This window comes from Coenobita brevimanus, chromosome 71 (assembly GCF_032717465.1).
Source record: "Coenobita brevimanus isolate Jiangsu-jjx chromosome 71, ASM3271746v2, whole genome shotgun sequence".
Lineage (NCBI taxonomy): Eukaryota > Metazoa > Arthropoda > Malacostraca > Decapoda > Coenobitidae > Coenobita > Coenobita brevimanus.
Genome location: NC_137024.1, coordinates 3,015,575 through 3,039,440, shown reverse-complemented (window position 1 = coordinate 3,039,440; position 23,866 = coordinate 3,015,575). Strand labels below are relative to the sequence as shown.

Here is a 23,866-nt window from a genome sequence, read left to right as displayed (position 1 = left end):
ACTGTTTCGTATACCTATAATTTTTATTTCTCCATGACATACCTAGCCCTTATCCCCCTGCATCAGTACTTAAAATTAGCTAAAGACCTCTGGCAATGTCAGACTCATGGTTAAGGTCATGAAAAAAACAAACAAACAATAACAACTTATTATCTATAACAATTACTTAAATATTATATGCCCCACCTCACATGCAGGTGGGAAAGAGACAGGATGATGATGGATGATGACAGATGACTGATGATGTGACTGATGATGATTAAATGGCTGCTGTATATGTATGTATGAAAAGCATACAGAAAGCAATAAAATATTGCCTTCACTTAGTGCCTTTATAAAAAAATGATTTACCTGCTGTCTGTCCTTGATCATCTTAGACTCAGGGTGGCTGGAACGGACCATAGAGTCTGCCATTGTGCCCATCTCCTTCACAATGCCACTGTATGTGTCCATCTCAAGCTCTAGTGCCTGTAACACACAAGTTAGATTAGTACACTGAATTGCCCCTGTGGGTCCTGGGGATAACATTCCAGGTACACATATGTGCCTGATTACAAACTCACTGCGATCTAGCACTATATTAAAGTCACTCAGAATTTAAATTCTGCATGGAAAATGACATTGGTGAATTTCATAAAACCATAAATATGATAATCTGTTCATAATATTCAAATACTGTATAATACACTGATCACTGCAATCTATTTAAAGTATCAAAATTGCAACTGTATACTGTATTAAATATTAATAATGTTCAATCATACTATCTAGTAGACCTCTGTAAATATGGCAGCATCTCTCTACACTGGGGTGATCTGGCCATGAGGAGAGGCTGGAGAGAGACTAATGAGGAGAGTATGTGAGTGAGGTGGAAGGGGGGGAGAGGGAGGGGAGCCAAAGGATGAGGGGATGGAGAGGTATATGAGAGAGGGGGGTGTGAGCTGAGGGAAAGACAAGAAAATGGCAAGGGACGAGGTGGCGTGGAGGTGATTTGTTTGTGGCCACCCCTTACAGGATGAAGGCATCTGGCCATGGATAGATGGATCTCAATCCATGACCATATCATACCTTGTGCTTGGCAAGGAGTTTGCGAGCCACATCTTCATCTTTTCCATAATCTTTGGTCTGTAGGATGTTTCTCTTCTCGTTCATCCAGGACTCTATCTCCGTAACCTCAAAGAAGTACTGTTGTGCCTTCAGGTTCAACTCAAGTTTCCTGCCACGATCATCAGCTTCTGCTAATAAATCATCCCAGGCTTCTTGTAGCTCTGTGCATCGTTTTTCTATCTGCAGAAGTAAGTTTAGAAATACAATGGTTAACTCTGTTAGCCATATACAGTATATCATGTTCCAATATATGCACTTATGACAACTGACATCAATTTACTATAATGCATTTATTACTTTTTTTTCTTATTTAAAATAATTTCTTATGTATTACTTATAGTCTTACCAAACTTTTTTCAGGATGTCGGTCATCAATCAAGGTCTTCCCTTTCTTCAAGGTCTTTGTGATCTGAGACTGATGTCCTTGAAGTTCAGCCTTCAGCTTGGCATGTTTCTTGTTTAGTGTTTGTGCTTCATGCAGATTTTGTCCAAAAACCTAATGAAATAAAGGACCATTGCATGTTGGTTCCAAGAAAGCACTCTGAGGATGTAAAGTTTCTGTCTTTGCACATTCAGGCTCCTATGATTCACTGTAAAAGGTCATTGTCTGAAAACCAATTCTAGAAAAGATGCAACCATTAGGGGGCGAACTAAGCTATAGGGGCAGAAGTAATTGTAGTCCCATATTACACCCTCTGAGGTGTAGGGGTTCATGGGTTGATTAGGTGTGATTATTTTAAACAAATCATATGAAACTAACTGCTCATTCTAGTCTACAAACTTTTACCAAATATTATACATCTTATGGCACATGTTCTGATATTCCTTTTCCTCTACATAACTTTCATTGTATTATTATTATTATTTTTTTTTTTACCAGACTGCAATCACTTACATTTTTCCCTCATTCCTGATGGGATGTTAATTATATCTATAATTTACTGTATAAAATGAGCTTTCATCATTGTAATCTCATATTTATTTGAACACAACAGAAACACTATACCTGTGTTGTGCTGGCAAACTTTCAATGGAATACCCATCAGGAGACCAACAGTCAAGATTTTCATGTGTGATTAATTATACGAAGAAAGTAAACCGAGATCAACAGTAATCGTTTGTACTGGGAAGGAATTTGAAAATCAACTGCATAAGTTAAATACCCTGTTTATTTTTAAATTATAATCTAATTATTTTTATTGTACCAAATAAGTAATTTCCTGATACACAATATGCAGACAGGATACACTGTCTTCATAATACCAGGGGTAACCACATGGTGAGGCAATTGTCTCATTCCTGTGAGGTGTTGTAATACCACTGTTACTGAACTTCATCAGAATAGGTGTAGCTGGTTCTGAGACAATGTAAGTAGTGGTAAAAGTTAGACTACACTTAGTTTTTCTGACTTTGGATATCATAAGCCGAATCCCAATTTCATTTTTTTCCTCTTTTTTACTGCAACGGCCTACAATCAGCAATACTGTACAGTAATAAGCTCAGTCACTAACTACTCAAAATATAATTAACTACACAACTGAAAAGAAACAGTACATACTGTGGATGAGGCCTGTGGCATGTGCTCCTTAATCCACTGCATCTCAGCATCAAGCTCAAAGTTGAACTCATGCCACCTCAGCGATTCCTCAAGGGCTGCCCTACGCTGTGCCACAGGGTCCTACATGCAAGACACATTATCATTATCCTAATCTTACTTCATGTTCATTAATGTGGCATGTAGAAATCAGATATGGTAAAGGTAAAAATATAAGTAGGAGAGCTAATAACAGACCACCCATTAATGAGCCATACATCCCAATTCATTCAGCATTCAAATCTTTGAAAATCTTGGCTCTTCCCCAGAGGTAACAACCGGTTACCTACGAACCTATTCTTCCTCAGTTTTCCTCCCCTGGCTATGACCTTCAATCTTTCAAATGCAAACTGTCTGAAATCTAAATATATAAGGAATTTTTGTTTCCCATCTGTAAAAAAAAAAAAAAAAGTCAATCACATCAATTCATGGGAAGAATGAACTACACAATGATGAAAATTAACACATAAATAAATAAATACACAAATAAAAGTGTTAAACCTTACCAAGTCGAATTTCAAACATACTTCGTACATCCATTTCTATTCTTCATCAACGTTTTTATTTCACTTGTTTTCATACCTTGATTTCTGATACATCCAACCATTTTCTTGGGCTTCCAACTCTCTTCCAGTCATCAAACTCAGTAACAAATACTTTTTTCATTGCCTACATCATATCTACCTCTACATAACCATCTCATCTAATCACACACACACATATATTTCTACCAAAGACTTCCTCCGAATTTTTCACATTTACCTATTGTCACTTTTCTCTATACAATACACAACACATTACAAATACACCTCACGTACTTATGCTTCCTATCCAAAATTTGTAATGAGGTAGATTTGGAAAAAGAAAAAAAAAATGCATGCAAGACTCACTGTAGGTCAGAAATTTCTTCCAAAAATCTCCACTTTCTTTTACAACTGGTATTATACATGGCGAGAACTATCAAATCAGTTTTACTGACAGCAACAGAACTCTGCAAGGCAATTTTTAGCAGATTACTTTGGACTTAATGGGGAAAAAAAAACTTATAACCTTACCTTTAACTTATTAAATCTATTTTTGGCAGATCTGCAGGAAGCCTTAATATTGTCAGCATCGAAGTGCCCGTCTTGTACCATCTGGTCACCTGTAGCACACAGTTCACTGATTTTCCGGTCCATTGTGGCAATGTCATTTTCCAAATTTTGCTGCTTGTTCATGAGATCCTTGCATGAATGAAGGTCCGACCCAACATCCTTATTTTTTAGTGCATTTTCAATTGCATCCAAACTCTTCTCTGTTTCTTCAAAGTTTTTATTGTATGTATGTTGGTTATTGGCTTGGTGTAGTTTCATTCCCTTGTCTTCTGACTTGGAGCAGAGGTCTGCCCATTTTTTATTCAGGTCATCCAAAGTCTTCTTTATATCATCAGATTGGTAGTGTTTCATCCCAATCAAATCTTGGCCAGTTTTATTCAGACGACGCAGCTGACCTTCATTGGCATGAAGCTCCCTCTCGAATGCTTCATGCTTCTGTATCTTTCTCTCCAGATTACTTAGGTCTCTGTATGACTCATCGTCTGCCATTTTCTTTTTGTCTGCCATCCATTTATCAAAATCATCTGCATCAGCTTTGAACTGCTGATAAGCCATAGAGCCATTCAGCTTCTCACGTCTTGCCTGAGCTCTCTTCTTCACAGCTGCTCTACGATCACGCACCTGAAAGGAAGGAATGTGAGAACATCACAAAAAGAAAATACAAGTACAAGCAATCTCCATAATGCATGGATGTACTGAATCCTTTGGCCACAACATGCCTCTTAGAAAGAATTCCCAGTACCCTAGGGCATGCTTTTCACAATTTTGTTTAATTTTCCCTACTTTCAACATTTGCCTATGGTGAGAAGCAAGTGTTTATGTCCGATGTGTGACAAGCCACAGAGTGATGCAACTCTTGTCTCACAGAGTTGTCAGGACTAGCTAGTTCCTGACTGCCTGTGCATTAGTTTGCCACACCAGGCACTGACAGTTGAACACAGGGTGTCTTCAATCCATCATTACGTGTAAATGGGAACACAGAGTGATGCAACTCTTGTCTCACAGAGTTGTCAGGACTAGCTAGTTCCTGACTGCCTGTGCATTAGCTTGCCAAAACAGGCACTGACAGTTGAACACAAAGACCAAAAGCCTGCAAAACATGGTCTTTTTTTGGAGAAAGATGAACAAAAATGAGCCAAAGTGAAAGGATCTTGATCTTGGTTATTCCGTTCAATTTTCTCTGAGATTTGTAACTTTGTGTGGACTTTTTGTCTCTGGTTCTTTCTTTTTGCACAACATATAATACATATATGTAGTATTCATCCTGCATTTTCAAAGGCTATAAATACAGTATATGCAGGCAATAAGATAATGTCTAATGATAAGGCTGTAGTGTGCAAAACAGCAATGTAGCCCACTGTATAATACACTACAGCACTATATCATCATCATCCTTCTGACCTTCTCCACATCAAGACAAGGTGTGGTAAGCAGTGCTGGATTTTCCACTAGGCATGGCAGGCATGTGCCTACAGGCCCAAGATGTAAGGGGTCCTCCACAGGCTGACTACTGTGTAATCAAACTTAATATAACTTGTCATCATCATCCTCACTTTCATCCCACCTACGATGAGGTAGGGCTTTGAAACCAAGGACAAAGGAAGCCTCACAGAGGGAAAACTATCAACAGCATGCCTATCAAATAGGCCTGACATCACTCACGCACCATTCAGATCCCAAGAGTCCCTGCTCAACATCACAGGCCTAATGATGAGTGTATTTTGATTTTTGTTTTTAAGCTGATGCACTTCATATTCCATGTTCTATGAAGTCAGTCTGTCCAAAATAGTTGGATAAAGGATACCAGACTTTTGTCTTATATTCCTCTGTACATTGGTCATTCCACCACCCTGTTTTCTAGTTAGTTCCCTAGACTCACCAACTTCCAAATCTTGCTTTTTTAAATAATCATCCAGCATACCCATGCACCTTCTTAGCTAGCACACCTCCTCTCACCTTTAAACTCACTACCATACAGTACACTATTCTTTCACTATTTAACCACACTTTCTTGAACTCTATTATCAACAAGCATCCTTACACAATACCTTTCACGAATCATATAAATAGTTGATTATAAAAAATAAAAAGAGAGAGAGAGACAGAAAGATATAGGGGCAGAAGTAAGCCTAGTTCATGAGGTGTTTTGAACTTTCTGGAACCGTGCTATTCAATGATACTGAAATACCAGGACCCCTAAATTTAATCTTAATGCCTGAGGGCCCCATCAGTGTTCCATCTAGTATTGGAGGTAAGATCCAGAAACATGGAATAAGAAGTACAAAAGTGGAAGTCCAACAACAGCTTGCCAAGTGAAATGGGCCACACAATTATTCACATTACCACTCACACTCCCAGAATCCTGGCATCATTTCACAATCCTATCTCATTTTTTTCCCCTTACAGAACTATCGATAATGTACCACTTAAAGATAGTATATATTAGAGCAAGTCTGGGTACAAATCTTGAAGCATCTAATAAGGCCATTAGTTTGTGGCTTTTATCTTCCACTCTTATTTTCTTCATTCTTTCTTTATTGCAACAAGAAATTTTAGGAAGGATACTCATCAGCTTCTACTTGTCAAGCTCTTGGTTCTGGCAAATATCCTGGTACAAGCTGTCCTCACTACAAGTCAGGGATATGTTCTAAAATATCAGGTTTTCTATACAACTGGCACTGTAAACTCGTCAAAACTCTCCGTTTATATCTATCTAAATATAGACAGATGAATTAATTTCACAACAGATGACCACAAACAAATCTCCTCCACGTGACGCCATCCTCAGCCATTAGGCAGCCCTCCCTCAAAATAACATTCCTAATCTCTCTCTCTACTCTGTCCCTCTATCTCATCCTTGGTCCCTCTGTCCCCCAATCCCATCCCTAGTCTCCCTGCCCCCCACCCTTCCACCTCATACACACTCTTCTAGTCTGCCTCTCATGCTCCATCTGCTCTACACTGCCAAGTCACATCAGAGTATTTCTTCTAATGCTTTCAGTCACACCCACATCAACACCACAATGATCCTTCACTTCAACATTCGTCTGTCTCTCCATCAACACCACAATGATCCTTCACTTCAACATTCGTCTCTCTCTCCATCAACTCCACATGCTCCTCTCAAGTAACTCGTTTCTTCTGCTCTCACTCCTGACTTGTTTCCTTTCAACAGGGTCCATGCTTCACTTTCATATGTTAAAGTGGGATTGCAATACTGACATGCAGTGATGTTTTACTTCCATGCTCATTTCCAAACTCCTTATCACTGCTTTCAGTGAACCAGCAATCTTTCTTTAAAGGAAATAATAGAACTTAAGAGACAATTTTCTGGTATTTACTGTGAACTTAAAGAGTAAAAATGAAAAATAAAAAGACAATGATAACAAAGGCATACTGTACAGGAAGTACATGTGATTATTATTTTCTTACCTGGTTTCTGCGATCATGGATGTACTTGGCATCATAGTGTTCTGCTGCTATCAACTTATCTGCCATCTCACTGAAGGTGCGAAGCCGTTCATCTTGTGCCATCAGTGTGTTTTCAAAATCATCATGGCGCTTCAAAAGGGCTTCCACATCATCCAGAGTGCCCTACCAAATAATGCGGTGTAATACAGTCTGTCATTCTCAAATGTCGGAGTTTATTACTGTAGCTGGTTTTTTTTTGTTTTTTTACATTATAAATCAAACAATAAGATTACCTACAAGAATCAACTGGTCATGAAATGTATGGTGGAAACTAAAAAAAATAAATAAATAAACACAGTATCTACTTTATAACTAATTTCACCTATAAATCTTAGAATGCATGATAAAAATCAGTTTCTTAATCAATGCATTGACTAAATATTTTTGTAACAATGTACCGCAGATGAAGTAACTTACTGTGACACAGTGAAAACATTAAACATTTGGTTTCAAAAGCGAGAAGCAGGCATTTTAGGATTTTTGTTGTTGCTTACAACAGATCATTATCTACAAATTACAGCTCTGAATCTAGGATCATCAAGCTATATCAGTTCTTACAATTTAAAGAAAATCTTCATGCTAAATCAAAATCTGATTTCAGGAAATTCAAAGGTAACAGACGGAAACAGGTAATGATCCTGAAAAAAACATGACAAGTAACTGGATACTGCAGTACCAGTATACATTACATTTGTACATGAAGTTAGGTGAACTGCATTAAAATGTACCTGCATCTCATTATACAGTAGGTAACTCTTAAGATGCAATCTCCTGTTTGCTCATTTGTCAAATACTACAATGCTGTTAAATATAATAATAAAGCAGTATAGTCTATGGTACATTAAAAAAAAAAAAAAAAAAAAAAAAAAAAAAAAAAAAAAATCTTACAAAGCTCTTCTGATCACCTCTGGGGAGATGATAGCTGTTAGGTGTATAATAATTAGCAGGCAACTGTGGTACAATGTATAAATGTAATATATATTCTATTGATAAAGTTAGAATATGGATATGGTGATTTCTTTTAAATACAACAATGCCCTTAGCAAGGGTACTGTAACAATATTATTGTAGAGAATCCACTTCAGGAATAAGAGTTCTGTAATTAATGCAGAGAAATGACACATATCTCACTGGATGTGCTCTTCTTTCACCATCATCACACTCTTCAGTGAGTTATGCAAAATTCCTCTAACTACTCATTTACAATTCACATGGCACTTACTCCCAGATCCTTGTAGTCAAGGAAAGTTTCATGTGAACTTGTTGCTGCATCTATTTGATCTGCTTCTCTATTGAAGAGCTGTAGGTCCATGCACTGTCTTAGCCAGTCTCCCTTCTCCTGCCATCCCCGATGTATGGCCTGCTGCTCCTCTCCTAACAAAGCCATCTGATATGGAAGATCAAATATAATATATAATAATCATTAGAAGAAGTCTAAAGTGTAGTGACAGAAGACAGAAGTAAAGATACTTAAATCACCATCATCATCATCATAATCATCATCATCATTATTGTCACGAGTCGGCTCGTGACATTAAATTTAGTGGGAAACCGCGAACTCTAGTAGAATCCCAGTGTTTATCGTTCAGTTAACCGCTCACCCGGTCGGGAGTGTTTTTAAAGCAATTTTTCAATGTCATGAATGATCGTCTTTGTGCAAGACATTAGCGCTTCCGCTGAGCGATTTGTTGTGGGCGTGTTTCGCTCATTCTAGCCGTTGGTAATGAGGCCACAACACTTCCCTCTTTCCCACGATTTAGTCAGTCAAGGTTTGTACACCACGAAAGCAGGTTGGGCCCAGAGCATAGCAGTGCCGCCGTTGTCCAGTTCCTGAATTTCCACCTACAGTAGTGTGACTGGCGAGAGACAGCGAGTGCAGTGTCCTTCCAGTAACGACGCCCAGTCATCCGCTTAGTCCACTCTTTGACCAGTATTTCTTTTCGTTTTTTCCTAGGTTTAAGAGTTAGCTTTTGAGTGAGCGAGTAAGTGCGATCTCCTTATTTGAATTCACTTTGAAATGTAACGTTGATTTATTTTATTGTAATCAATAAATTTAACAGTTCTTTTTCTTGAGCTTAATGTAATGTAAATTCGTGTTTTATTTTCCATATTAAGCTTATTCTAGTTGCAGCTCCTAGCTTGCATAAATGCTTTGCTATTCATAACTGGTACTTAGGCCAGTCCTTTTTGTATTAAGCTTAAAATCTGTTGTGCCATCTAGGAGTTAATGCACCAGCAAGAATCTGTTATCATTAATAACATTAGTTATTGACTGTCAGGGGTGGAGTCACTTTCTCCAGAGGCCAACAGTACTAATAAACAGCATTTGTGAGGAATTAGTCTCTGCTGTGTACTGTTTAGAAAGTTTATAAATTCTCGTTCTTAGGGAATCGGCGAAGCAAGCCAGCATAATGTAATCATTGCTTGATATTTAGCAAGACAATTCATTGTCCTGTTCTCAGTATTATTAAATAATTATCCTTTAATAATATATATATTGAATATTATCTTTTGATATTGCATTTATCTTAAAAACCCCGTGACAATTATCATGACCATTTTTCCCACCTAAGGATGAGGGTAAGGCAAAATCTATAACACAGAAAGAGAAAGTAGGATAGTGGGAAAACTATCAACAACATTGTCAGTAAAATCAGTCAGACAATCATCTACAAGTTATTCAAGGCCCTGGAATCTTGACCTCACATCACAGACCTCTCCTTTGTATTGTTTATAAAGGTCCCAACATGCCTGCATGTGTCAGCCTCCTTACTCAGTCACTTATCCACGAGGTCACACTATGATATCGATGATCTATTTTGGACTGCCTCTCACAACCTTGAAGTTCACACCTCTCACCTTCTGCATTCAGTTGTCATCCTCAGTCCTCTCAACATGCCCCAGCAATCTCAATCCACCTTCCGTATCACAACATCCAAGTCCCATCCTTCCTCTCAACTCTACAACTGCCTTACATTAAAGGATGTACTGCACATTCATCTAGTCACTGTCATTTCTGTACATCTGAGCCTACAAATGTCCTCTTCCTTTACTGTCCAGGTCTCAATACAATACAGCATTACACTCTTAACATGCCACATACAAGGATCCCTTACCACAGAGGAAGAACCTTCTCAATGTTAGCAGAGGCAACAGCTCTCTTAACTTCCTCCAACCACTCCTTACCCTAGCCACAGCACCAGCTCCAACCCCACCACCAGCATATAACATATCCCCTATAAAACAAAACACCTCTACACACTTAAGAGACTCAATCGTTTCATGACTGTCAATTTCTACATGCTCTCCCCAACACACTGCAAACATGAAATCAGCATTATTTCAGTCCACCTCTAACACAGCTACATCTCTCATGCACCCATTTAATCACAAACACTGCACAAGATGGAGTTACTTCCTACACCTTTATGGCAAACTGCAATGGACTCATTTCCTCTGCTTTGACAATACTGCCACCTGCCCCAGATATCACTTTTGTTTTATTTGCATTTACTCACAACTCTTGTGCCCCATTATGTGTTTCTATTTCCTAAATCTTTCCTCCACCTCCCTTTCACTCCCAGCGATCAAAATCAAGTCATCACCTTGTCACTGCCTTGTACTGTATTTCTAAGTAACACTAATGCTTAGAGTGAATAAAATAATTGAAGCATTGCTAACCTTTTCTTTAACTTCTGTGAAGTCTGGGTTTCTCTTGAGCAGCTTCTCGCCAAGCTGATTAAGTTCACTGAACTCATCTTGGTGAGCCCTGATGTCATCGCCAAGATCTTGATGGCTCTTCAGCAAGTGCTCAGCTGTTGTAACATCACGTGCTGGTTCATCAGCATTAAGAGCATTCTTGATGTCACCAACCCAGTTCAGCAGATTCTGAAGTTGAAAATTTGTTTTACTGGTAGCAGAGCATCAGTTAATTATTCCATTGTATTTTATTTATTTTTTACAAAGGAGTTTGTGATCTTTCAGTCCATACATTGTATCAAGTAACAACAGATATACCATTTCGAAGCAAAAGCATATTAAAAAGAAAAGAGTGAAAGATGATATACTGGATGATATGAACTGTACGTCATGATAGAAAATCAAGGAAATGGATAAACAACAAGAGAAATGTGCAAGGAATATTTAAAAAAAAAAAAAAAAAAAAAAAAAAAAAAAAAAAAAAAAATGTTACTGGCAGGGTAAGGGAAGATATGCTAAAGATAACAGTGGTATAAACAATATAACTCTGGACTAGACTCTTCTCATCACTTCACTAATTATTTCATGTTTAAAGTAAGCATATTGCATACAAATATACACCTCATATCATAAAATTATTTTCAACTGTTACCTTAGCAGAGTTGAGGAAAATTTGTTGCCCCACAGCTTCTTCTAGTCTGTTCCTGCGTTCAACAGCCTTGCCCTTGAGCTGTCCCCAATATTGCTGTACCTCCTCTTGTCTGGCTTCCACTGCATGCCTCTCACGTGGGTATGATGCCTTCACAGTGTCTGCCAGTAGGTTGACACGACGAACCTGAGGAAAGAGAACAGTTTCAATTAACAAGAGAGAACTGCATGACAAACAATATCTGAGTGGTCTTTTCAGCTTTCTTGTCTGTCAGCCTTTTTTTCTCTATGAAATTCAAAATACTGTACTGAATATAATTTTAAAATCTATGTTCATTACTTTTACATTTCACTTCTCCTTTACCAAGCATTAAACTGAATAAACTGTAGTAGGTGGCTTACACACAGCTGACAATGGTATTACTGTACCAATTAAAGTTACTCATTTAAAGGCTGCCTTCAACAGCCTTCGCTCAATGTCAGAAGGCCAGAACTGAGTCATCACTCGGGAACTGGTGGCCCAATAGGACTGGAAACTGTTTTATTCTTCAAGTTTGGGCATTTTAATGGTACCATGCTATAACAAAAATTGCACCACGTTGCGCATGTGGCCGTTACGGTAACTTCATTGCCCACAAAGAAAGTGATCCACCCAAAGGCCACCTTTGGCTGCCTTCACTCAATGTCAAAAGGCCAGAAATGAGTCCTAATTGGGAACCTGTGGCCTGATTGGATTGGAAAGTGTTTTACTCTTCAAGTTGGAGCATTTTAGCTGTACACTGCTATAACAAAAATTACACTACAATGCGTTGTTTTTGTTGTATTACGGTAACAAACAAACAAACCAACAAACATACAGAAATCAGAAATTATAATACTGTTTAACAGAACCTGAAAGGCAAGTAATTTGTACGACTAAGGGACACCATTTTCCATCACTGGAGAGATGGCCTGTCTCCACCCTATGCTACATCCAAACATACAGTATATACTTAACAAGTTTTTGAAATTTAGTGAGATGCCACCGTATACAAGAATTTAAAATATATAGAATATCATTTAGGGAAGTCTGATAGTGAGTGATCAAGTGGAAGGAGTCATAATATTGCAACTGCTTAAATATCCATCCCCTGGTGGGAATGAATTCAGGTTTGGAGGACTCGCAGTTGCACATGCTACAACCCAACCACCAGAGACTCCACATACAGTATTCAGCTAATTACTGGTCAAACAGTTTCTATCTATCCATCTATCTATAGCCAGATGCCTCAATCCTGTAAGGAATGGCCACAAACAAGTCGTCTCCAAGTCAAACTGTCCCCTGCCATTTTGCTGCCCTCCCCCCAGCTCACACATCCCTCTCTCATATACCTCTCCACTTCATCCCACCATCTCACCCTCTGTCTCCCCCTCCCTCTCCTCCCTCCATCTCACTCATATACACTCACCTCATTACTCTCTCACTCTCCATTCCATCCACATGGCCAAACCACCTCAATGTATTTCTCCAATCACTTTCTATCACATCCACATCCACACCACAATGCTCCAGTTTAATTTACGTTATTAACTACCAGTAATCTCAAAATTCATTTTTCAGTTATTTATTCAGGTGTTATCTGAGAGGAGCATGTGCAGTTACATGGAGAGACAGACTGACAAATGAGGAAGTGAAGGAGGGTTGTGGTGTGGATGTGAGAGAAAGCGTTAGGAGAAATACAATGAGGTGGTTTGGTCCATGTGGAAGGGATGAAGAGTGGGAGACTATTGAGAAGAGTGTATGTGACTGAGGCGGAGGGGCGGAGAAGGAAGAGAAGGCCAAGGATGAAATGGAGGGATGAAGCGCAGTGGTATACGAGAGAGGGGGGGTGCTAGTTGGGGAGGGGAGTGAAATGACAGGGGTCAAGGCGACATGGAAGCGATTTGTTTGTGGCCACCCCTTACTGGATTAAGGCGTCTGGCAATAGAGAGATAGGATTCTTTCCATACAACTGCACCCTTCACCTACTACTGGTATTTAGGCTTTACTGTATAAAAGTCTCTCTATACACTGGCAGTGAAGGTGGCAAGATCACAGTACCGTACAGGTATTTGCATTTTCAGTTTCTACAAGAACTTTCCGTTAGAGAATATTTGTTTCATTTATAAAGGCTCTGGCACGCTTGCATGTGTCGACATATTCACTTAATGGTGGATTTCCATGCTGCTCTAGCTCTTCTAGCCTCCCTATTCAGTCCCTCATCCCTGAGGTCATGCACTATGACCTTGTCCCAGGTCTTTTTCAGTCTGCCTCTTACAACCCTACCCCTGATGTTCACACTTCTCACCTTTTGCACCCAAATGCCATCCTCCATCCTCATGCTTATATCCTTCCACACAAATATTCTTTTGTGTCAGTTCAGGCTAATATATATAATTCTCATATCTGATGATGTCTTCCTTTCTTTACTATCTACTCTGAGTACAACCCTAACAAGTGAAATACCTTCTCCTCCACTGGTGCAAGCTCTCTCTCTAGCTGGTCATGCTTGCGCTGGAGAGACTGTACAGTTTTCAGGTCCCGGCCGAGCTCATCCGTGTCCAATTTGTCCATCTTTTCCACCATCCAGTCACGGGTTTCATCACAGGTGCGATGGAAAAGCTCTACACTAGAAGCTCCCTCCAAGCTGCGCTCCTTTTGCTGCTTCAGACGATTGAGGTGTGCCCACTGGTCATGAATCTGCTTCTGACGCAGTCGGATCTTCTCAAGCTGGCTGTGTCCTGTCTCTTCAAAGTCCTTTACCATTTTGTCAATGATTTCAATCCTCTTGCTGGCAGCAGACAAGTCAGTAAGAAACTGCTCAAACTGCTTCTTGGCTGCCTCTACATCACTATCTTTTTCATCCTTCTTCAGGAACTTCTCTTTTTCTCTCATCCATGTTTCAAAACCTTGACACTCTCTCATGAATGACGAGAGCTTAATAGACTCCTCCAGATACAGGTGCCTCTTACTGGCCAGATCACATAGGTGGCCATATGATGAATTTATTGACTGGAGGCGCTTCTCCACTGTTTCTGGTTCATCAAATCCTCGCTTCCGAGCTGCTTCAGGGGAGAGAAATCATTAGATTATTTGAGTAGCTACTCATCATTATCATCATCATCTAATCCTGTGCTGCCCCATGAAGAGTGTAGGAGCCCAGGGCTGGGCAAGTTGGTCATGACAATTAAGATTAAGGTGACCAGCCTCACTCATACCTGAGTAGCAATATGTGAGCAATAAACCCCAACCACCACTTGGATATAAACCTGCACTGGCTCAATCTGATAGGGGCACCTTAATTACCCACAAAACTACCAGGTGCCATAATTGGGTTATATGGTTACCAACTAGCATAGTATATAAATCGTTTCCTGGTGTAGAGGAAATCATTTGGCTTGTCACTCAGTGTAGAGTCAGCCGTAGACAGGAGGAGGAGGAAAGAATGAAGGAAAGAAAGACAGAAGAGGAAGGAAAGTGGGAAGAAAGGAAAGGGCAATCACCCGAGAGCAGCACTACGAGTGGATGGTGAGCGCCCCCACCTTAATTTAACAAATGTGATAACAATGCTGATAAAATCCATTTAATTAAAAACTAACAAGGAAAACCAGTACCAAGTGCAGTACATTACTATAAACTATCAAACATAACATTAGGGACACTGGTGGGGGGGGGGGGAATTAATTGTAGTACAGTACTCCACTTACGGGGTGCTTTTGGTTTCCGCTTCTTAACTCGCTCCGTTTTCTTTACCATTCTTACCCGTGGCACCATCTTCTTCTCTGGAACTTTTACAGTCTTTTTAACACGGACATTAATTTTCTTTGGCTCACTTTCACGTACGTAATTTGCTGGAACAAAACCTTCATCTCCAGTGGACTTCCGTACATTCCACCAGTCATTGTTTGTTTTGTTGAGCAGGAACATGAGCTGTAAGTTAGAGATATCACATTTAAGAACTTTGTACTCTCTGTCAATAAAAATGTTCACCACCTTATAAGCCATAATATTCATGAAATAAAAAAGTGATGTTCACCTTGTACTAGTGCTACAAACATCTGACATACTAGCTCATATTTAAGAACCAAGAAATGGACAAAAATTCTGAAACAAGCAAACTGCACAACACAAATTCTACATTATATCCAGTTTAGTCAAATATCTAATAATCTGCATTGGTTTGACATTAAGAGCCCAAAGGACTTTATGTTTCAAACAATATTTCTCTATTAGGAAGGTAAGGCACATAAGAGAGAGCAACCATGCCTACTCTGACTGCCAGAAGTAGTGTGACTAAATCAGTCCCAAGAAAATCTTATTTATCATAATAATGAGTTTTGAGTTTAAGCCACTGAGCAGCACATTGTAAAAAGTGTTCATTGACTATATTTGCATCATACCTGCATAACCATCAGCAGACCAACATATGATGGTTAAAATAAATTTTCTGCAAGAACCAATATGGAACAGCTTATTCCACTAATCACTTAAGGCCCATTATTTTGGGTAATTTCAGTCATGTTTATGTCTAGCATGAGCAAAGTGAACACAACTGATAATGTCTCGAAAACTAAAATACAGTATCTGCTCAGATCAAGACAGGAGACAGGCTTGGTATAAAGAGAACAAAATATGGAACAACAATGAAGAGAACACAATGAAATTATAGCAAAGACAGTTAACAAAACAATTAGACAGATCAACTTAAACACAGGTAACTTAATCAGCATCTCTCTCCTTGACAAAGTGGTACAACTGCATGGGGATAAATCCTTCAATATTTTGTGTTCATAGATGGCATAAATGTGACTAGTCTCTATACAGAGCCTTGAATCTTTTCTTTGTGTTCAATGGAAAATAATGAAAATTATAAAATGTATTACTTTTAACAAGCTTCCCTTACTTTTAAGCACTTAAAGTTTTCTCAGATCCACTGCTTGATGCCAAATACTCTGAGAGAAGACCTTGATTACAGTACTTCCAGGCATCTCTGTCAATGCAGTAACTCTCCTCCCATCATGGACCAAACCTCCCTCATATATTCCCTAACTTTTATCTCAATTTCTGTCCCACAGCCTTATTGGTGTTCTTTCCTAGTTACCATTAATATACAAAGTACATTTTCATTACCTCTCCCTTATTCATGTGCATGCCCTGGCCTTGGAATGGATATCTGGCAATGACTGTGGGCAACTCTTTCTGCTCTGTGACATACACCTCCTCTACCTTGTCCACCATCTCCTCCACCATGGTCTCTTGAGGAACCATCTTCACCTCTTCAACCCACTCATACTCATCTTCTTCAGGCATGCTCTGTTGCTGTGATGTAAGCTGCAAAGAAGCGGTAACATTTGGTAATGATGAAATTGAGTACATTTTATACAGCATACTCTCTATCACTGTATCATTCTAACAGCACTGAACAATATACACAAGACAAAGAAGAAAAACTGTTGTTCGGTGTTTACTGTTTGATTAAATAATATTTGGTCTTCAGAATGCCAGACATGCCACATATAATCCCTTAACCAAGAAACTATATAAAATACTGAATGAGGACACAAAAGTTTACAAGTAAACCCTTCACCATGGAAAGACACACTGCAGAAAGTACTGTACTGTAAATCGGAGTCTGATTATCAGGATATCATAATGCAGTACAGCTTACCGTAAGTCCTTCCTCCAACACAGGTTTTTACACCGCAGCTTAATTTTATAGATAATTGTGTAACACTTTCCTCATGCACACAAAAATGGTTTCATTCAGCACTTAATATTTAGAAAGTTTACTCAAACAAAAGGAAAGTATATTTCATAAACCAAAATTAATTAGTATAGGTATGCCTGAACTCTACTTGTAATTCTAGCAACTGGTAGAGGATGCGTGGATCAAACATCCGTCTACTTGTATACATGCTTCATTATCACAAAATCTCTTTACAGCATTTGCCAGGTTTCCAACCACATGTACTTTGGAGTAATACAGTAAATAATCATCCACTGCTTTTCTGTCATTCATCAACAAACCCACTCCTTTGCTGTCAATAAGTGCTAACACCTGACCCTACGTCACATCTTCCTATTCATCTACTTTACTCCTCACCATCTTCATCTCACGTGCAATTTCCCCAAGTAGGTGTACCTAGGTATAACCTCCATGCTGGAGGAGGACTAACGGTCATCAACTGTACAGTGCCAGCAAGTGACATTTCTAGAAATGAGAAAAAAACACACACAAATCAAAACCACAAGAAGTTAATACCTATTATCAAGTATTTCTATCAACACAGAATGCCAGTCACTAAGCAGTAGGGTCAAATGCTGGCAAAAGGAAACACACACACAACTGGTGAAGGGCCAGATGTAACACTAACTGTTATGATGCAACTTGTTCAATAACCCAATGACATTCAACATTTACTTTTACAGAAAATATTGTACCCTCCAATAAACTAAGAACTTTCTTAAATGTTGTTTCTCCTATGAAACACTGTAGGTTAATGACTACCTACTCATCACATATGGTACAGATACACCAAACTAATTTGTTCAAATTGTTAACAGTATGGGGGAGGGTGGGGGCATAAAGCTATGTGCTGCTGTCATCTAAGATCTCTGTTAAGTTGCAGTGATATCTAAACACACATACACTAACCTATGGGACTTCCACTACAGGATAATAAATCAATGTACTAAAACCAAGAAAATAGTGTACTGTGCAGAAGAGTGCACCTGCCAGAGCGGCAGTGATGATAAAACCATATTTACTGTTTTGTCAAACACACCTAACACACACCTAAGATTCCATGGCAGAGGAAATTTCCAACAGCTTATCGGTATAAAAATTTTTAGCATTTGAATTTGTAAAAATGTACATGTGTCCAGCACTACTGAATTCCTTATGAAGAACTGAAACTTTTAAAAAACAGAAGACTATATTACTATTATCATTATTATTTTTTAATTACTATTATTAAATATTATTGTCACTATTACTTTTAGCATGATTACCATAAATCAGAAGTATAGTGATCCTGAAGTTCTCATCATCCAGAAATGTACATGATTAAACTAGGTTTTACTGTACTGCATTTATAACTATACAAGATGCATACTGCCTGCTGCTGTTGTTATTAAAGTATTTGTTGTTGCTCCAAGATTATTCAGTATTATCAAAAACTTCCCACACAAACATGATGTCATGCAGATGAAAGTATAAACGGTGGAGATAAGAGTAAATAGTAGAAATTAAGCATTCATGTGGATAGTCTAAATGAGGCTGAAGTCAGGAGAGAGTAAGCAAGTTATGACTTCAACTTGCATGTAAAAAACTGGAGTATCTGGTGTTTCTGTAAGGATCTGGTTGCTGCAGTTGTGGCCCCTGGTGTTTTACCGTCTCCAGATCCCGAGGCTTATATATTGGATGAGCCACAGGTATCCAAGTAAATCCACCAGTTGCCCCCAAAGATATTTTGTGGAAGGAAGGAAGACGTACTGCCTGCGTTGTAAATGCAAAGTGAATGTGGCAGTGTGCAACTGTGATAAAGGTTGCATGGCTGGATAAGTGTGTGGAAACATAGTATAAAGCTGGCTTGCCTTATCTGCAATAAAGTAATCCACAATTTCACTTATTAGAAAAGGGAATCTTCTACATCAATCTTATCTCATCTATGGCTAAAACTTCTCCCATCTGCAGGAGATGACAAACTCACTCTCTGCCTACAGTTAAGATACCTTAATCCCAGAGGGTGTGGCAATGAACATATTGTTTCCATGTAGCCCTGTCCTCTGCCATTATGAGACCCTCCCTTAACCCCATTAATATCACTCATAGGTTTCTCTACCATTCTTGCATTTCATCCTCAATCTCACCTGTCCCTCCACCCCTCTGAACTACAATCACATACGCCTACATTTATCTTGCCACCTATCTTGTGCTACCACTGGATATGCAAGCTGAATGGCAGTTGCTGGTCTCTACATTAGTAACACACACCCATCACCACCAACAAATCATTCCATTTTGTAAAGTGTATTCATATGTCTTTTCAGCAAATACTGTTGATTACTGCCTGCTCTTACCTTTCCTATATTCTTTATAAGCTAAATTAACTAAAATATGCCAGTTGGTGCTGAAATTTCATCAAGGTATGTGGCTGGATATGAAATAACATTATCACAGGTCCAAAAAGGTAATGCTGCCAAACTGGGAAGATGTTTTCTTAACAATATTAATCTGATATGAAGCATGTTTCAAGTAATGTAACTAGTGGTGATAAGACAAGCCAGCTTATGTAAAATACATGTGACATCCAGGCCTGTAGTATTCTGGTAATCTGTAATTCTTACTTGTCTATCTTCAGTAAATATTAACAAAAAAGATAAATACTATTACATTTATGATAAAATTTTATATCTTCTACTGCTCTGACTGGTCATTTAACCCAGGCTCATCTGAATGTGAACCTGGTGAACTGCAGGTTGAAGTTGCCCTCCTGCAGTTCACCATCATCCTTTCAGGGGAAAGAGGGAGACATAGGATATTTGGATAACTAAGCAACAGAGCAGCTCCATTATAACTAAATTACTGGTATGGATGTACAGCATATACTTTTGCACAAAGCAGCCTTTTCTACAGGTTTTCTTGTGTTAGACAATACCAGTAACATAAAAGGCTCCCATTTTCACTTGCTAGTGTTACAGATTATATAATTGCTGACAGCTTTGACAAGTGACTGCCCTACCCATGCAGGAAGTTAATGCCTTCAAACAATTTTATTCAGCTTTAGTAGGTTTTTGACCTGGTGAGCTTAGATACTGCCTTCGTTAATCGATAACACTATGCGAATAATGTGTTGTTTGTGCGTGCGTCTCTCCAAATTTGCCACCCCCCCCCCCATTTTGACTTGCCACATGTAAAAAGACATGGAACGACAAGACAACAACGATGGTGTAAATCATAATTGCGTGTGGTCAGCCGCGAGCGATGTGCACTTTTGTGCCTGATCTTTCACCTGACATGGGAACCCTTTATAGGTTATAAGGCTGATTGGAATGAGCTGAAATTTCGTATGGGGCCTGGTATGTCAAAGCAGGTCCATGTCAAGCGTTGTGTCAGTGCGTGTCTCATAGGCACACAGTTTGCAGCCTGACAGGACTGCTAAGCACTTGTCCCCACTAGGACTGCTAAGCACTTGTCCTCGCTAAATGCGAGGCCTTTCCCACACTGGATAAAACAAGCTGGGAATAAAAATAATAAATCATCAAAATAAATGAATTAAAACTGCCCCTCATCTGTATCACCAACCACAGAAATCTTGCCTTACCCATACTAACTACAGTGGCTCATTTACAACTGCAACATGTACTGTCCCATCCAAGGCTACCACCAGTCTGCCTCCCCTACTGCCATCATGACCATTATAAATACTACCACTCACAAACTTCCTCCTTCCTCTGTGGTTTGGTAATGTAACTTAAAGAGTATTCCTTTTTTAACAGTGTCTATTTATGACAAAGTAGTCCCTTACACTCATAATGTACTTGTATTTCTTTTTAATATTTTTATCCCTCTTCCTTATTATCAAAAAAAAAAAAAAAAAAAAAAAAAAAAAAAAAAAAAATCTGAAGGTCCTACATCTTCCTGTTTCTATGGATGACAAAAATGTAACTCACTTATACGTACAGTACTGCATGGCCGTTGCAAACTAAGCAGACTGTGAAACTACAATCCAGTATCAGTGACTATCATGTATTTTGTTATAGATGGCATGCTATCCACAATTCAAAGGGCTGCATTAGTGCTAAGCTGATCATCTGAGAGATATTCTGGCTGCCATGTGGTTAACTTATTTTCAACTTACAACTGCATTCTACACGGACATGCATTTTATTCCTGAAATTATGATTTTTGGTCCACATTAACTGTTTGGACCAAAATTGCACTAAGAAAAAAAAAAAAAAATCATTTACCACAAACTGGATTAATTTTCACCACTATACAATATTCACCCATGCTTAATCCCAACTGCCATCATTTTCACCACTAAAACTAATACAAAAATTCATTATCAAAGACATGGAACCCATTACTACTCACATTCAGGGCAGAGATGCCCGACTTAATGAGTTTCTGGCCCAGTGCATTGACCTGCTTGATATCCCCTTCATAAGCACGAATCTCTCCCTGGAGGCGTGTGTGCAGCTGTAAGAGGGCCCTGCCACTGGGTTCATCCTCACCATAGTCCCGTGACTGGCACAGTGGCAGCTTCTCTTTGATCCATGACTCGGCCTCATTTGCATCAGCATTGAACTGAAAAGAACAGGTGCCAAATGTTCAATATATTTTCAACACTTTAATTAGAAGTTCAGTTACCAATATATTTAAAATTCAAAATAAATTTGCAGTTTCAATGTACAGTATACAAATATAGTACCAATCATGATACAAAGCAGGACAGTACATGTAATGAATAAAGTCAGTTATTTTTAAAACAGCATACCTCTACATTATCAACTGAAGCTATTGTAAATGAAGGACTCTCCACTTACTAAACATAAAGTAACATATATGGAGCAGTTCTACATTATGCAACACTATTATTATTATAGTATTAATATGAAATATAAAACAAGACTCATGAATAACTGCTTAATAAGAAGACAACAGTACTGCCATACCAGACAAGCCTCAGCAGCATCTTCTAGCTGCCTGCGCCGATCACTGGCATACTGCTCCAGTCTAGCCCATTTGTCCTTGAGGGCAGCGGTGCGCTCACTGATGGCCCGTGAGTCTGGATGGCCAGCCTTCATCAGCGCATCACCTGCTCGCATTATCTTCTCTGACTTGGGACGGCGAGCTCTCATCTCATCCTCCAGGGCCTGGTGGGTATGTTGTTCACTTACAATGAAGAGTTCCCTCATTAATTAATTAACTGTGAATACCTATATTTAGAATGTTCAGTGCAATACCACTAAAGGCAGGCTTCTCTGAGACTAAGAGAGGAACATATTACTGTACTCCTCTACTTCAAAATTTTCATGATTCAATAGTTTTTTAATAGTGCAGCATTACTATCCTAGCAATACTACAGTCCAGCAGAACAAACATTTTGTTAAATGTATAATTTTGCAGCACCTGATTAATGCAGTTAGCAGTTTCTGCATAGAAAGGCAAAATATTTGTATGCTGCTCTAAAGCTAGATCTCAAAAACAGGTCTATACAACTTCAGCCAACGTTCTGAAGTGGGTTCGTTTGGATTTTACTAACCTGTTCTTTTGGCTGAACTACTAATCATCATCATCATCATCATTAATCAAACTAAAATAAAGTAAATCACAAACTGATTAAAAAAAAAAAAAAAAAAAAAAAAAAAAAAAAAAAAAAAAACATTAAAAAGCACCAAAATACTTACAGCTTCCTGTAATGTCACACATACACACACACACACACACACTGAAAGATATGGCTCCATGAGACTGCCTAAGAGTTTAAAACCTTTTGTGCAGTTCAAATAGAAAGATTTAGTGCTCTCAGGAATTCTCAATTACTAAAATAACTTACTATAAATATGTTTTTCTCCACCCAGGTATACCACATAAATGAAATTAACACAAGGATATTAGGTGCACTTGACATTTACAATATGCATGGAAAGACAGTGCAGTGACAACATATCAGTTGGAAATAAGCAAGCAAGCAAGCAAACAAAAGTCAAATGTTTAACGGAATTAAGAATACAGTAATTAACTTTGCAAGATGTGTATCCTATCAGGTTAGAATTACTGCTCAAACAATTACATGGTGTGTCCGTAGCAGTGATGAATTCAGGGTGTAATTAAAAGACAGAGGAAAAAAATGCAGTAGCAGGACAAAGCAGATGTGGCAGAGGCAAATATGCAAATACATTACCTTAAGGAACACTGCTTCCTGGTGGTGGTAGTAACAATGTGAATGAGGGGGATCCTCAGGTGAGGGTATCAAGCAGAAGTTAGGATTAGTTGCATTACAAAGCAAATATCAAATTGGTGCAGAATACCTCTACTGCACAAGGACTACCATAGGAAGTGAATCACATGCTTATTACTGTGGGCAAGATACACATGCAAATGAGAGCCAATCCAACACTTAATTCTCTCATACAGTTCATACAGGCATATCTCTCCTTAGAAAGCCCAGTAATACCAACAGATAAAACTGTAAATATACAGTATATTGCAAAGGACTTTAAGAA

The 23,866-nt window shown here is 38.7% G+C and overlaps 1 protein-coding gene across 1 annotated transcript in view; it reads right to left on the bottom strand.

The window, feature by feature from the left end:
* The window catches only part of kst (spectrin beta chain, non-erythrocytic 5 kst), a 211,455-nt gene that overhangs the window by 147,695 nt on the left and 39,894 nt on the right, over positions 1-23,866 (bottom strand). Inside the window, exons 12-25 of the mRNA XM_080277991.1 lie at positions 22,313-22,513; positions 21,732-21,944; positions 16,763-16,963; positions 15,340-15,562; positions 14,099-14,697; positions 11,618-11,800; positions 10,948-11,154; positions 8,489-8,653; positions 7,228-7,389; positions 3,757-4,416; positions 2,666-2,785; positions 1,454-1,603; positions 1,069-1,287; positions 352-468 (exon numbers count right to left, since the gene is read on the bottom strand). Coding sequence (XP_080134117.1) covers positions 352-468; positions 1,069-1,287; positions 1,454-1,603; positions 2,666-2,785; positions 3,757-4,416; positions 7,228-7,389; positions 8,489-8,653; positions 10,948-11,154; positions 11,618-11,800; positions 14,099-14,697; positions 15,340-15,562; positions 16,763-16,963; positions 21,732-21,944; positions 22,313-22,513 — 3,420 coding nt within the window. The remainder of the gene's footprint in view (positions 1-351; positions 469-1,068; positions 1,288-1,453; positions 1,604-2,665; positions 2,786-3,756; positions 4,417-7,227; positions 7,390-8,488; positions 8,654-10,947; positions 11,155-11,617; positions 11,801-14,098; positions 14,698-15,339; positions 15,563-16,762; positions 16,964-21,731; positions 21,945-22,312; positions 22,514-23,866) is intronic.